Source organism: Chlamydotis macqueenii, chromosome 22, assembly GCF_036417535.1.
Source record: "Chlamydotis macqueenii isolate bChlMac1 chromosome 22, bChlMac1.mat, whole genome shotgun sequence".
Taxonomy (NCBI): domain Eukaryota; kingdom Metazoa; phylum Chordata; class Aves; order Otidiformes; family Otididae; genus Chlamydotis; species Chlamydotis macqueenii.
The window spans coordinates 2,956,175-2,971,112 of record NC_141577.1 but is presented as its reverse complement, the minus strand read 5'-3'; the positions used below and the strand labels follow the sequence as shown (position 1 = coordinate 2,971,112).

The 14,938-nt window shown below is 63.8% G+C and overlaps 2 protein-coding genes across 2 annotated transcripts; one reads left to right on the top strand and one right to left on the bottom strand.

Moving 5' to 3' along the window:
• Positions 1-2,146: 2,146 nt before the first annotated feature.
• LOC147598076 (uncharacterized) lies at positions 2,147-6,318 on the bottom strand. The gene is made up of 14 exons (XM_086764948.1): positions 6,036-6,318; positions 5,722-5,882; positions 5,431-5,590; positions 5,121-5,291; positions 4,955-5,046; positions 4,706-4,863; positions 4,522-4,625; positions 4,216-4,440; positions 3,991-4,076; positions 3,693-3,829; positions 3,441-3,530; positions 3,008-3,216; positions 2,668-2,874; positions 2,147-2,548 (listed from the first exon to the last, which is right to left on the bottom strand). The coding sequence occupies exons 1-14, from the start codon at positions 6,264-6,266 to the stop codon at positions 2,261-2,263; spliced, it is 2,319 nt and encodes a 772-aa protein (XP_086621074.1). The 5' UTR covers positions 6,267-6,318; the 3' UTR covers positions 2,147-2,260.
• Positions 6,319-8,861: 2,543 nt separating this feature from the next.
• Positions 8,862-14,802, top strand: TRAPPC3 (trafficking protein particle complex subunit 3). Its single transcript, XM_086764949.1, has 5 exons — positions 8,862-8,980; positions 11,724-11,821; positions 12,051-12,150; positions 12,266-12,448; positions 13,111-14,802. Exons 1-5 carry the CDS (start codon positions 8,939-8,941, stop codon positions 13,228-13,230), a joined length of 543 nt encoding a protein of 180 aa, XP_086621075.1. The 5' UTR covers positions 8,862-8,938; the 3' UTR covers positions 13,231-14,802.
• Positions 14,803-14,938: the final 136 nt, after the last annotated feature.

Sequence of the window (14,938 nt, the reverse complement as noted above, 5' to 3'; positions counted from 1 at the left end):
AATGGCGGGGGACAGAGTGCATGTGGCGCAGGAGCGTTTCACTGTGAACCCACAAACACAGGGAACACCCCGGGACAGGGAAGGGGAACAGCCCCGCTCGCCTGCGTGGCCGACCTCCGAGGGGCTGCGGCAGGGCCCCTCATTTCCATGGCACCTAAGGGACTCAGCAGAGTGGGGCCGGGGCCACCCCATGGCCCTCTGAGGGTGCCGAGGGGGCGGGGGTGGCTCCCAGAGCCTCTTTGCCTGCTGGGGGCCATGGCCCTGTGGTCCCGGCAGGGTGGGCAGGGGTCCCAGCACAGCATCGCCTGGAGCGAACAAGGATCCTGGGACTCCAGGACAGCCGGGCACTGGGTCTGGCCATGCCCGGGCTCCATCTCCCCACCCCGGGGCCAGCCCGGAGTAGGGGGCACAGTGGGGAAGGGGCAGCCTGCGGCTGTGCTCTGCCGGCGCTCCTGGCGCGGGCAGCGATGCAGAGGGCTCCTGGCCGCCGTGCCAGCCCCAGTCGATGGGCTTACACAACAAGCAGGGCATCGATCGATCGCTCCGCTGCAGGCAGAGCCCCGCCGCGTGGGGGTTTCTGGGTCCAGCCCCCCCCCATTGCCGCAGATGCCGGGAACAGCCACCCTCCTCGTGCTGATGGAAAATCCGATGAGCTCATGACGAGCATGCCGCCCAGCCCCAGCAGCTGCACGCCCCACAGCACCCTCTGCTCCTCGGCGCGGGGTCCCACACCACCATGGCTCCCTCGGGCTGGCCTGGGGAGGGGGCTGCGCCTGTCGGGCTGGGGCCCGACCATGGCTCTAGCCCCCACAGCAAGCCCAGCGCCTCGCCCTGACGCTGCCTGCGGGGAGCCAACGGGGTGCCAAGCCCCCCAAAATCGAAGGACAATTACGGCTGCAGCTCAGCCGCTGCCCTGCCAGCACACACAGACGCTGCCGGAGGCCGGGTGCAAACAGGGATGGGGACGGCAAACAAACCCCGCCAACCGCTCTGGGCAAAGTACTGCGGGGGACACCCCATCCCACCCGCTCCCCACCCCTCTGCCCCACACCTCCCTCCTCCGGCCTTCGCCGGACTTTGCCTTCGCCCCAGGCTGCTTCCACCCCACTGCTCCATGCGGGCAGTTTCGGCGGCCACGCAGGGCCAGCGCCAAGCATGGAACCATGGCTGGGAGGGCTGATCTTAACCCCTGACCCCAAAATGCTCCAGCTGACCCCCACCAGCCACAGGGCAGCGACTCAGCAGGAACCTGGGGGCCAGGGTCTGTCCCTGCATCCTGCCCCAGAGCGCACGGGTGCGGTACCAGGCGGTCGCCAGTGGTGTGCCGGGGCAGCCGCCAGCCCCTGAGCATCTCGCCGTGGGGCCAGTATCGCAGCTGGCTGCAAAGCCCTGCTGCTGCAGGACAGTGCCTGTGGGTGCTGGTGACAAATGGACCAGCCACGGGCTGAGCCTTGCCCTGCCCTGCCGCGGCCCTCGCGCGCTCTGTAATTATCCTAGGCTGCATCTGTAATTAGTGCCCTGATGTCATGGTGTCAGGCCTGGGCAGCCCCACGCGCTCCCGCCAGCCCCACCTTGGCCCTGAGGCTGAAGGAGATCCTGGCCCTCCGACGCCATCCCGGGGAGCTCCTGCCCGGCTCTGGCTCCCCATGCTCCCTGCCAGCATCACTGCTGGACCCCCGTCCCGTCCCTGCCCTGCAGCACCCGCGCTGCTGCAGGGCTGGATCCAGCCCCCTGCCCAGTGCAGGGCTTGGCCGCTCCCACTGCTGCATCCCTGCACCCCCAGCACCCTGCCTGCTCCTCTCCTGGCTGCACGGCTGCCACCCTCCTGCGGATGTATCCTGCCCTTCCCAGCCCCCCAGGCTGGGGATGAAGGCAGCGCTGCCGGTCCCCCGCCCTGTCGGCATGGGAATGCGCTGGAGTGGCTGCAGCAGCTATAAATAGAGCGGGAGGCGCAGGCGTATGCCGGCCAGGGCGCACGTGGGTCTGGGCGGCCGCTGGCCCTCGGCCGGCGTGGGGCACGGGCAGGGTGTGGGGCTGCGGCAGTGCCCCAGGGTGGGACAGGGACGGGCAGGAGGGTGAAAGCCCCGGGCAAGGCAGGGGCACTGCCATCCTGCTGCGGGGAGGCACCCACGCAACCGGCGCGGAGCAGCATCCAGCTCTTTATTGCGACAACCACGGTCCCCATGGCACACGCAACCGCCACGTGCCTCTTCTCTTCGCCAGCACCCCAAGCTGGCTGGTCCCACAGCCACCCTCACCTCTAGCACCCGCGCAGGGGCTGGGCTGCGCCGGTGACGGTGAACCGTGCGCTCAGCACCTCTGAGGGCACCTGCGTCTGCTGGCCCGGCTGCTGCCCGCCGGCGAAGAGGGTGAAGGTGCCGGGCTCCAGGCGCCAGCCCCCTGCCCAGATGGCACGCTGCTCGGCCACCACCTGGAAGAACAGCTTGGTCTCCTGGCCGGCCGGCACGGCCACGCGGCGGAAAGCCACCAGCTGCCAGCGGGGCACCGGCACCGACGACTGCTCCCACCGCAGGTACAGCTGCACCACCTGCTCGGAGGGACGGGAGTCAGCGCTGACGGGACCCCCTCGCTGCCCCCTTGGCAGTGGGGACCCTGGCTGCATTCATACGCTCTACAGCTGCACCAGCGCGGAGTGGCTGCACTCACCTCCTCGCCATCCCGCTGCCCCGTGTTCTCCAGCACCACGGATACGGAGAGGTTGGCGCAGATGGGCAGCGCCGGGGGGCTCAGCACCAGGTCCCGGTAGCGGAAGGTGGTGTAGGACAGCCCGTAGCCGAAGGGGTAGAGCGGGGCCTCCTGCCCGTAGTACCGGTACGTCCGCCCCTCCATGGTGTAGTTCTCCATGGGTGGCACCTGCGGGAAGCAGGGCTGGTGGAGCGGGGCAGGGCTGGGCGGGCACGGGCAAGCATCAGCCCCGCATCCTGCGGCTCCCCCGGCCACCGAGGTGGGGAAGGGCTACGGGTGCCACCAGCTGCCCCAGTCTTACCTGGTGCATGCCCGCGGGCCAGGTGGCCGGCAGCCTGCCAGCCGGGCTGGCCCCCGTCTCGCCCAGCAGGACCCTGGCGATGGCCAGACCAGCGGCCTGGGCGGGGAAGAAGCACGCCAGGATGGCCCCCACGCCCTCGTGCGCCTGCGCCCAGCTCAAGTCCAGGGGCCCCGCGTTGAACAGCAGCAGGATGACGGGGCGCCCGGCGGCTGCGGGGACACGGCTGTCACCAAGAGCCCCGTGCCAGCGCTACTTGCATGGCTTTGGGCTGCCCCATGGATTGGTTACGCCTGGGGGGGTTGTGGTCCCTGTCCCTGCACCCCAGCCCAGCACCACCACCCTCTCTGGGCCGACCCCAGCCCCCAGGACACCAGCCAGTCCCCAGGCACGGGCGCGCTGCCCCGGCCGGGAGCCGAGCCCCGCAGACCCCTACCCGCCTGCACGGCGTCCTGCAGCAGCTCCAGCTGGTGGCCCGGCAAGGACAGGTCCCTCCGGTCCTTCCCCTCAGTCTCCACGGCCATCCCTGTGTGGGGACATCCCGAGGACAGCCCCTTACACCCCACGCCGCAGATGACGGGGCAGTGAGCACCGACCGCCTCGGAAGGGTGATGGGGACCTGTTCGGCTCTGGGGTGCTCCCCCTCCCCAGGCAGTGCCCACCCAGCGCCCTCCCTGCTCCCACCTACCTGTCCCCAGGCAGACGACCACCACGTCAGCCGCGCCCGCTGCACCCACCACCTCCGCCCGCGAGTACTGCTGGCACTGCGGCTTGCGGCAGCCCGCCGCGAAGCTGACGTTGGCTGGCAGCGTCTGCAGCCCCCTCCTGCGCCGGGGAAGAGCAGAGGGCGCAGGGGCTGCTGAGCCCCAGGGTCGGGGCACCTTGGGGACACCCTCCCTTGCCCCAGCAAAGGGTCCAGCGGCTCCAGCAGCAGCCCCGGGCAGTGCCCAGGACCGAGGGACGGCGGCGGCACCGCGCTGTCTCACCGGGGAGTGTAGATGTACCGCGGCTCCGGTACCGGCGCGTAGTCCCCAAACAGCACCTGGGGGTTGTCAGCGAAGGGACCCACCACCTGCGGAGGGCAGGGGGTGAGGGTGGGCACCGGCAGCCCTGTGGCTCTCCCAAGAAGGGGATTCCTGTGTGCCCGGGGTCCGGAGCCAGCAGCCCCTGGGTCACCGTGCCCCCTGCCCGCTTCCGTGCGCGGTGCTCACTGCGAGGCGCTTGCCGGGCAGGTCCTGGGCCCGGAGGGGCAGCGTCCCCCGTATGTTCTTCAGCAGCACGAAGCTCTTGACGGCAGCTTCCAGCGAGAGGTTGCGGTGCTCAGGGCTCTGCACGGCGCTCAGGTCCAGGGCGCTGTAGGGGTTCATGGCCGGGGGGTCGAACTCCCCCAGCCGCATCCGCGTGTAGAAGAGGGGCCGGACCCGGTCACGTAGCGTCTGTGAAGACCTTGATGTTAAAACCTCGGCTGTGCTGGGTGGGGGGCAGCCCCGGCGCTCCACCCGCTGCCCCCCGCTCACCTGCAGTGTGATGTTGCCCATGGCCAGTGCCTGGGGGATCTGCATGAAGACATTGTTCCTCGTGCCGTAGGAGAGCTCCAGGTTGCAGCCCGCGTTCATCGAGGCTGCCGTGCCGGTGAGGAGAGAAACTCCCCGTCACGGCTGCGTGGTGCCCGGGGACCCCGCGCCTGTCCCGCGAGCTCACCGACTGCCGTCTCCAGGAAGGTGCGCGTGTAGCGGTGCCCCAGCATGATGAGCTCCAGGGCCCCCTCGTCGCTCACCACGTAGCCCTCGAACCCCCACTCGCCGCGCAGGATGTCCGTCAGCAGCTTCTTGTTGGCGCAGGCGGGAACGCCGTTGATCCTGTCGGAGAGGGGATGGGGCAGCCCGGCCGGCGGGGCACCGGCCACCCCGCGGGCAGCCCGGCCCACGCAGCCCCCGCCACGCTCGGTACCTGTTGTAGCTGCACATGAAGCTGTAGGAGCCAGCGCGCACGCACGCCTGGAACTGGGGCAGGAAGGTGGTGCGCCAGTCCCGCTCCAGCACCTGCAAGCGCCGCGGCAGAGAGGGGTCAGTGGCCGGGGGGGCTGCCTGCCATCCTGCGGCCCCACCGTGCTCACCTTGGCATCGAAGCTGAGCCTGGAGACGGGGATGTTCTCGGGGCCCCCGTGCACGCTGAAGTGCTTGCAGCCCGCGCTGGCCTTGACGTAGCGGGGGTGCTGGCCCTGCAGCCCCTGCACGAAGCTGCGGGCCAGCTCCCCACTCAGGAACGGGTCCTCCCCGTAGGTCTCCTGGCCGAGGCGCAGGTGGGTCACTGCCGGGACCCCCAGCCCCACACCCCGGGGAGCTGCTGCCACCCTCCAGCCGGTCAGCCACGGTCCTGCATTGCCTGATCCCAGCCTGGGGTCACCCCCTGCCCCATGCTGGCACCTGATTCCTGCCCCACAGCGGGTGCCTCATGATGTTCAGGACAGGGCTGAAGCAGCTGAGTCCCGTGTGGTCATCGTAGCGGCCGGTGGTGGCGAAGGCGTTGTGCTTGGCTCTCACCTCGGTGGCGGTGGCGTTGGCCACCCGGTAGACGAGCTCGGGGCTGTGGGGAGAGTGCAGGGGTACTGGGGAGCGCAGACGAGGCGAGGGGGCCCAACTCGCAGGGCCACGTCCCGCATCCCCAGGTGCTCCATCCCATCGGGGCCAGTCCCGGATGGATCCCGGTGCCGGTACCTGAAGGCGGCGGCGAGCCCCAGAGCCTGGGGAAAAGCCGTGGCCCAACCGGGCGCTTCGGCGTCCCCCCGCAGACACTCGGTGTTCCAGTTGTAGGGCGCAATGCCCAGCCGCGGCACCGGGGGCGCGGGGCCGTTCCCCATCGCTCCCCCCCTCGCCACCTGCGGGCCAGCGGCGCTGAGCGGGGGTCCCGGGGAGGACGGGGTCCCGAGCTGGGGGTCCCGGGGGCGAGGTCCCCGGGGTGTGGGAGGTTCCGGGGGGGGGGGTGTCCCGGCGGGCGGGGGTCCCGGGGCCGCCCCCCGCCGCGCCCTCACCTGCAGCACCAGCTCGGCGGGGCTCAGCCGGTCCAGGAGGTCGTCGAGGCGGCGATGCCAGGGCAGCGTGGGGTCCTGGAAGGGGAAGGGGGAAGGGGAAGGGGAGGGCTGTGCCCGGCCCGGTCCGGCGCCCAGCACCCCGCACAGCAGCACGGCGGCGGCCCGGAGCCCTGCCAGCCCCGCGATGGCCGCTCCCGGGGCCGCTGCGCTCCGCCGGGCTCGGTGCGGCATGGCACGCTACGGCTCGGTTCCCGGGATCGGCCCGGCGCTCCGAGGGGCGGGGAGGGGCGAGCTGCAGCCCGGCCCTGCGCTCACCGGACGGGGCGGGGCGGGGCGGAGCGGGGATACCGGTGCGGGAGGTCCCGGGGCAGGAGATGCCGAGGCCAGGGATGCCGCTACCAGGGGGCTCGGGGGATGCCGGTGAGAGGGGTCCCGGGGTAAGGGATCCCAGTCCCAGGGGTGCCAGGGCATGGGGATCCTGGTGCTGGGGGAAGCCGGTGCTGGGGGTCTTGGGGCGCTGCCGGGCCCCGGCCGCTCTCCCCCCTGCCCAGGAAGGCACCAGAGGAGCCCCAGCCGTGTTCCCCTGGCAGAGCGACCTGACCCGGTGCGGGTGCGGCGGTCCGTGCATTGGGGTCTGCGTTTGTGGGGCGGCAAGTCCCAGCTGGCAGCACCAGAGCACCATGCAAGGTGCAGCCAGGCTCTGGCTCCTGTCCTGTGGCTCCAGCGCAGCGGCAGATCACAGCATTTTGGTTCCCACCCCATCGAGTACCTCCCGGTGTGGGCACGTCTGCGAGCAGGAACCGGCAGAACTGCCCGGTGCCACCAAACCGGCTCCCGGCATCACCTCAGCTGCAGCGGGGCTGCCCACGGCTCCGGCACTGCCGGCAGCGGAGCTGGCACGGCACGGCCCCTGCTCGGGGCTGGGGGGCAGAAGTTGCCCCACCAGTGCTCCTGTCTCAGATACGGGACGCGGGACGATGAGGAAAAGGGCCTTCATTAGCACGCTGCGCTTTAATGAGAGCCATGGTGTGTGATGCCAGCGCAGGCCGCCTGCGTGGCCCCTGGTCCCCGGCGAGCTCAGCGCAGCAGGACCCTGCCAGGGCCGCAGGCGGTGACGGGGGACACGGTACCTCTGGCGGGCACCCGCGCAGAGGGGCAGCCACGATGGCTGTGGTCACGCTTTCGGCGCCCAGGAGTCGAGGCTGCTGGTCCTCCGCCCTGGCCCCACACGCGCAGCCTGGGGACACAGCGCAGGGCTGGGCGGCGGCTCTGGTGTGAGGACACCGGCAGGGCTGCGGCCGGACCTGGCACGCGTCCCAGGGCCCAGCCAGGGGACTCCCCGGGCGGCGAGGGCCGGCACCGCGTGATCCGAAGCAGCACGTGCGGCTCGGGCAGCCCCCGGGCGCGTGGCGGTGTTTGTTCTGCGGCTTTCTCACGCGGTCGTTCCCACAAGACAACGGGCGCGGCGACAGACGGGGTTTGGCGTGGCACCGGGCAGCCCAGCCTCGCCGCTCGCAGGGCAGGAGCGGCCGCGGGCTGGGCACTGCCTGCGTCTCCTCGTGGGTGAGCTCACACATCTGCTCAGGGGGCTCGTGCCCACCCCAGCACCACGGTTTGCACTGTGTGCTGCGGGGTCTCTGCTCCCTCCACCTCTGCGCTCCCCTGGATGCGGCTCTCCAACCGGGAGACGCACTGGGGGCGAGAGGAGAGCATGGAACAGCCATTTGCTCGCCGGTGCTGGGACGGGTCCGGGAGCAGGAGGGGAGCCGGCGCTCGCAGGCTGTTAGGGCTGGGACACGGGGGAGCACGGACATCGCGGCCTCTCGCCGGCACCGTGTCCTGCTCCTGCCAGAGACGGAGGTTCCCCACCCCAGATCGACCACACCGAGAGCTGGGACCAGGCCTAGGGCCTCGCAGCCACCGGCAGCCGAGCGAGCGCGGGCCGTGCCGTCCCCGTAGCCATGTAAGGCAACGGCAGGAGGTTGGCCACAGCCGGCGAGAGCCCAGCTGGCCCCTGTTGCTCGGCGGTGACAGCAAGCCGTCACCCAGTTGCCGGATTCCGGAGCAGCTGCCTGGGGGTCCCGCTAACGGCTCCAGAGGCCGGCGCTCAGGCGGCCACGCTGCCCGGGGGAGGGCCGGGGGGACCTCATTGCACCGGTAAATATTTACCGCAGTCGCACGGAGCCCCAGCCCCAGGTCTCTGCATTTCCACCGGGCTGCGTTGGGTTTCTCACTGCGTGTAAAACCCCACGTCGAGCGGCTTCCGTCCCCGCACCGAGCCGCAGCCCCGGGCACCGAGCTGGCCCTGCCCCGCCAGCCCCGGGCTCACCCCGTCCGCCCCGGGGAACCGGTTTCTGCCAAGGCCCACAGGCCCTCGCTTTGACGACCGCCCTTCCCGTGAGGATTCGTTCATCCAGCAAAGACCCTGGGGCTGCGGGCACTCCCGGGAGGCCTCGGGCCGCCATCCCGCCCGCACCGGGGACCGGCCGCGGGGAGCGGCGCCGCCATCACCGCTCCAGTCCCCGGTCCTCATGCAGGGAACCGAGGGCTGGGGGAATCGCTCGGGGCGGCGGGGCCCGGGCGGCGGCGGAGCGACCGATCCGGTCGCTCCGCCGCCGCCCGGGCCCCGCCGCCCCCTAGCGGCGCACACCCGCCCCCACCGGGAGCGGCGGTCATGTGACTTTCCCCGCACGCCAGGATTTGCTGGCGCCCGTCACGTGAGGCAGGGCACACCGCGCAGGGAAGCGTCGCCACCGCAACGGCGCATGCGCACAGAGGAAGCGGCCGCGTTGCCCTCTGGGACACGTAGTTCAGCGGCGCGGACTGCGGACTGCCAGTCCCGTCGTGCCCCGCGGCGCGGTGCGGGGAAGCGGCGGGGCCGGGAAGGCGGAGGGCCGGGCAGGATGTCGCGCCAGGCCGGCCGCGGCACCGAGAGCAAGAAAATGGTAACGGCGGGGCCCCGGCGGGACCCTGCGTCGCCCAAGCCCGCGGGGTCAGGCCTGGCGGGCCCGGGGCGGGGGGGGTGCTGGAGGAGGCGGAGGCCCAGGCCCCGCTGTCAGGCCCGGTCCCGCGGCAGGGCCCGGCCGCTGGGCCGCGCTGCCCGCCTCGCTTGGCGGGGTGGGCTCGGCGGGACCCGCCCCTCGCCGGGCCGTCACCTGCGGGCGGGCACCAGTTGCCGCCTTCCTCCGCCTCTCCCGCAGGCCCGAGGGGGCTCGGCCTAAAGCATCCGGTACCCGCAGCCGTGCCTGGGGGGCGGCCCGAGCGTCGGGATCAGAGATCGGAGGGGAGCGGGGGTTACGGAAAAGCCTCGCGTTAGCTTGACAGTCAGAGCGCAAACGCTTTCCTCGCGGCTCTCTCCTCTCTAACCCGCCTCCGCGTTACCAGTCCAGCTGAACCAGGGAGGAGACGGAGAGCAGAACTGCAGGGCTGAGCTCTAATTCCGGCTCAAAACAGATCGAATTCATTCATTTTTGATGCAATGTCAGTATTTGAAAGCAAGTAACAAAAATAAAATCCGGTTTTTTTCTCCCTCTTTGGCCACGTTTGTGGGCAGGTTGAGGCTCAGCGGAGGCCACGGAGCTGCCCGCTCCTACCCCCTCCACACGGGGAGGGGTCCAACTCCTTAAATACGATGATTTCTATTTAAGGAACTGGTGTTACTTCATCGGGATCCGGAAATTTTTGTAGCCACGGAATGGTTCTGGCACGTTGAGGCTATACACTGGTCTGCAATATGAAAAAAATATAAATAATGGAAAAGGCATTAGGCACTGTAATTCCACTAGATGGGCTGAAAAGGAAGAGTTTGTTTACGAATACGAATTTAGAAGTTTGCCTTGGTACAGCGCTTTAAAGTTACGCGTTGCGGGCGATAACCGCGACCCGCGCAGGGTTTGCACACTTTGGGGCTGATAACAGTAGGTGACGGCTTCGTGGCTGTGCCCAGTAAATGACAGCATCTTGGACTGGTAACAGCTGGATTTCCTCCATCCACTCACCCCCTACTCTCTCCAGCTGCCAAGCCCTGTCTTGACTAAAATTACTGAAATCCTTAAAAATAACGTAACTTTTCTTGCATGCTTGTTAAATTCTCTGCCAAATTTCTGACTCTGCCAGTTGAGCTGGAGGAGACTTCCGCCTTGTTTGCTCGAGTGACGTGAGCTTGCACAACCTTTCTCTTTCCAAGATGAAAGCAGAACTGTAAGTAAAAACCCCAAAGAATGCGTCAATTCTTTAAATCTAAAATTGGGCCAAAGAGCCTGCCTGGTTCTTTTCACCCAAAGCCTTCTGGTAGCTGATTGCTGCCGACCTCTTGGATCGCAGTGACAAGGTGGAATTCCCTCCGTCTTCTGACGAACCCGATTTCTGTCTGTTGAACGTTGCGGTTTGGGAGCAGTTCCTCTTTCTGTTCGTCCTGGCTTTGTGTAAACGCGTTTAGAATGCTGTGTGATCCTTGTTGTCACCTAACTCTGATGTTGTCTCTTTTCCCTTCCTTTCTGCCTGCCTGCTTTCATGCTGTAGTATTGGTATTTGCCATTCATTTCACCTTCTGCATCTATGCATCTCATGGTAGGTGATAGGCTTTTAACCTGAGATCAGACTCTCTGAAATGTTTCTGAATGCTAAAACTGAAAGCAGAAATAAATGATGGTGGTTTATTTGTTCCTGAAAACGCTTCCTTCGGGTTCTGTGAAAAGCTGAGGCCTTTTGTAGCTTTTTGTTTCGCAGCCTTTAATCGCTGATCTGGCTTAACGACTCCCAAGAAAACGCACTTTGACGTCGTTGCTTCAGGTTGAGGATTGGTGACGGTGGTGGCTGGGAGAGGGAACCTCTTCCCTTGGTGTTTTCTGCAAATCTGGCAGCTGTGCAAAGAAAGGCCGAGTAGCTTTGATCCTAGCCAGGCGCAGAAGGCGGATACGCAGAGCACGTATGCTGACCTGAAATTGTCCTTGCTGTTCCCCTTCTGGGTCTGAGGAGCTGATTTTAATGTATGAACCAAATTATGTGCCCAGATAACTTTCTAGGGACATTCTAGAGTCTTGTTTTTTCTCAGTAGCAGAGCGTAATAAATCTGTGAACGGACGAGCATTTTTTTGTCCTGTTGAAAGGACCAGAGATAGAGCCTGACGAGCTTGCCCTGCCTGTTCATAAAACACAGATAACGGACGGCAGCTTGAGGCAGCTTTCACCTCCAGGTCAGTGGCTGAAATAAATTCAGGTCCCTAGCGGCTGCACGTTCAGCCGTTCAGGAGGTGGTGGGTAGCACACAAAATGACCCGGAGGTGTCATTCCGGTTATCCCGGGATGCGCTCCCTAAAAAGCAGGGAGACGCTAATTGGCAGCTGAGGAGAGTTGCCGAGAACGGCCGCAGAGTGCGAGCGGCTGCCTGGCTCGCCTCTTCAGGTCAGATTTGGACACGTTAATGGGAATTGCTGTGCGTGCGGAGAGAGAGGGAGAGAAAAAGTGCTCAGTCGTTCCCAGTCAAAGAGGATTTCGCTTTCCAAGGAGACTGAAGTTACCTTGCCAAAATGTGAGCTGGGATCTCTCCTTATTAAGCAGTAAATTCCTCTGAGACAGCAGGTTTCTGTTCCCTCTCTCTGGGCCAACGGAAGCGGCGCTGGACAGATGCAGCAGTGCTCAGTCAGTTTTCGCTTTGGCTTGTGCTAAATCCCTTTTGCCTCTCTCTAGAACTCTGAACTCTTCACGCTGACGTACGGCGCTCTGGTCACCCAGCTGTGCAAGGACTACGAGAACGACGAGGACGTCAACAAGCAGCTTGACAAAATGTGAGTGGTTCTGCTGCAGCGGAGCCTTGTAGGAGCTCGAGTTCACAGCATGGCCTTTGTGTGCTGCTCTGGGAAGGAAAGCCTGGCAGACTGAATTTTATTTCATACTGATATTTCCCAGATTTAGTTCTTTTTTTTTCCTCCACTATCTTCTTTTGTAAACGTTGGCTGTCTTTCTAAAGCTACGCTCTTCTCACTCTCTAGCTGTTGTTCTTTGGTACGTTCACAGGGGTTACAACATCGGTGTTCGGCTAATCGAAGACTTTCTGGCCCGGTCCAACGTCGGAAGATGCCACGATTTCCGTGAAACTGCAGACGTTATTGCAAAGGTAATTGTCAAAGCACAGCTTTGTCAGGTTTTGCATCTGATTGGTAATTTTACAAAGATCAAACCTGTGCTGTTGCTTAACGGGGTGTGTTCTTGTTCGTACTCTGGCATAACAGATAGCGTTTAAAATGTACCTGGGCATCACTCCGAGCATCACCAACTGGAGTCCCGGAGGCGATGAGTTCTCCCTGATCTTGGAAAATAACCCCTTGGTGGACTTTGTTGAGCTCCCTGACAACCACTCGTCTCTCATCTATTCCAACTTGTTGTGTGGGGTGCTGCGAGGTGCCCTGGAAATGGTGAGCCAGCCTCTCTCTTCCGGCGAGGTAGATACGTGAATAACCAAGGTGTCAGCAGATCCTTTAGTGTCTGGTCTGCGTTCATGGCTTCTGTGTTTGCTCTGGACTTGAAATTCATTCCCAGGAGAGGAGCAGAGCTCCAGGAGCGCTGGGCTGCGGTTGTGAGTCCCAGCGGTGCTGCCCAAGCCCCCTTCACCTTATGACCCAAGCACAGGCACTGGCATCTCCTTGGATTTTTATGAAGCTTCAAAATCCTCACTTTGTAACTGCTCTGAGCCCTGGTTGGGAGTTTGCTGGAACAGGAGAGCAGCTGTGTCTTAAGTTTAGGAGTCTGTATTTAGGCTTAGATTATCTTGCTTAGCTGAAATTTTTGAGTGGCGTACGTGGAGCAGCAGGACGTGTAGCCCGGAGCGACGGGGTTAGCTGGGCTCTGATCTCTGCAGGCAGTCCTGGTTACGCTGCGGGAGGTACGTTTGCCCGCTCTGCGCCACGTAGGCCACAACGTACGAGGATATGATCTTGGAAAACTAACGAGTGCTTCCCTAGAGCTCTGCACCGCGCGTCACGCCCTCCGAGGCCTTAAGCTGGTGCTTCACGATCAGCCAGGTCCTGGAGAAGCTGCTGTTGTGAGGGAGGTAACAGCTCTTCTTTCCTCTCCCTAGGTTCAGATGGCCGTAGATGTGAAATTTGTCCAGGACACCCTGAAGGGCGACAGCGTCACAGAAATAAGAATGAAGTTCATCAGGCGGATCGAAGACAATCTTCCAGCTGGTGAAGAGTGAATCGCAACCCAGTCCTCCTTTGGGGCTGGAGAGGACCGGCTGGTTTTGGCCGTTAGCTTTCACCACCGATCTGTAGGGATATAGCGCTTTCATCACGGATCTGTAGGGATCTAGTGCCCCTGTACGTTCAGACTGACTCACTGACTGTTTAAGATGTTGTTCTATTCTTCTACTGTTACTTCCATCTTCTGTAGGAGACGTTTGTCTGGTTGCTGTTCATTTCACAGGTTCATTCTGAAGCTTTTTCATAAGGTGATGTCTTTTCCGTGTTCCCCGGGGACTCTTTCTAACTGTGACATTTGGTTGTGTGAGAACTACTGCTCGAGCTCTGGGAGAGCTCCAGCCCAACTCTGAATCTGTGCTTTATCACCGGAATTGGAGACCGAGCTACGAGAGCCCACTGATTTACTGTTAAATGCTGTCCTTAAGAAGAGGTGTTTAAAATTCATTCGGAGATAAGCGCGTAGTGTTTCTGTAGACCAAACTGGCTTCCTGCATTTGATCCTGAAGTTACCAGTAGAATGCAAGCTTGCTACAAAGGGGTGATTTGGGAGAGCCGTTCGAGCGCTGGCACCCGGGCGGGGAGGCTCCTTTTGTTGGAGAGCGGCGGCATCACCGCAGCACCAGCGGATTCTGGAGGTCTGTGTGGCCTGGGCCTTGCCGCAGCTTCTTTTCCCCAGCGGCCTCGTGACACCCATCTTGCGAGGGGAGGACCATTCCATCGCGGTGGAACATTTTAGATGGAGAGCAGGACAGAGGGGCTAAAACGCCGTCAGCATTCCAGAGCGCGTACGGCCCCCGGGCAAGGCCGCGGCGTGAAAAAGAAAACTCCGACTAACGCCTGGGAGGTGTTAAGAGCATTTCAGCAAGCGGAGTCTGTTCTCCTGTTCCGGTGTGTCAACACTGCGCGGCGTGGAGGTGGTGCCGGGGTGTGTTCTCGCAGATGTTTAGGCAGCAACAGAATTTCCCGTCGTACTTCACTTGGCAGGCTTAGGCTGTCTGTAGCACCTGCTGTTCTGTAAAATAAATACACAGCGTAGTGTTGTAGCTCCAAAATCAAGACGCTGGGAAGTCAGCCTCCCCTGCCATCCGTTCAGCCAGAAAATGCAGTCAGATGTTCGGTTCTCAGATCACTTTACATAGCATGAAGGCACAGATCCGCAGAGATAAGTAGGAGCTTAAAGTCGCTGGCTCTTCCTTCCGCTGGAGCTGGCGGCTTCAGTACCTTTGTAGGTTTGTGCCTGAGCGTAAGGTGAGAGAGAAAGCCGCTGCTCGCGCTGCCGTTCTCTGGATGAACCTTGGGTCATGCAGGCGGCTCACCCTGTCCCTTTCTTTTCCCAAATGAGTCCTGGTGCTGGGAGGGTTTCGATGCCTGGTGTGGTTTGTGTCCCGAGAGTGGCTGTAAAAGCAGGCGGAGAATGACGCTGAGGAACAGCGGCGGTGGCTGGTGGCTTCTGGAGGCAGAGCTGCCACACGGTCACACTGTGGAGATGAAAAAGATCGGTCATTTCTCGTTGTTGACCCGTATAAGTCATTTTAAAAGCAACTGCATTAAAAGAATCCTGGTGTCAACTCTTCGGTTTCCTCTTGCCTTTTTTTTTTTTTTTTTTGGTGACACAGGTACTGGTGTGGAGCAGCGGCTGAGCGGGGCTGGCAGGGTGACGGCAGCGCCGCACCAAGAATGTCTGGCTGCTGGCGCGCGTGAAAG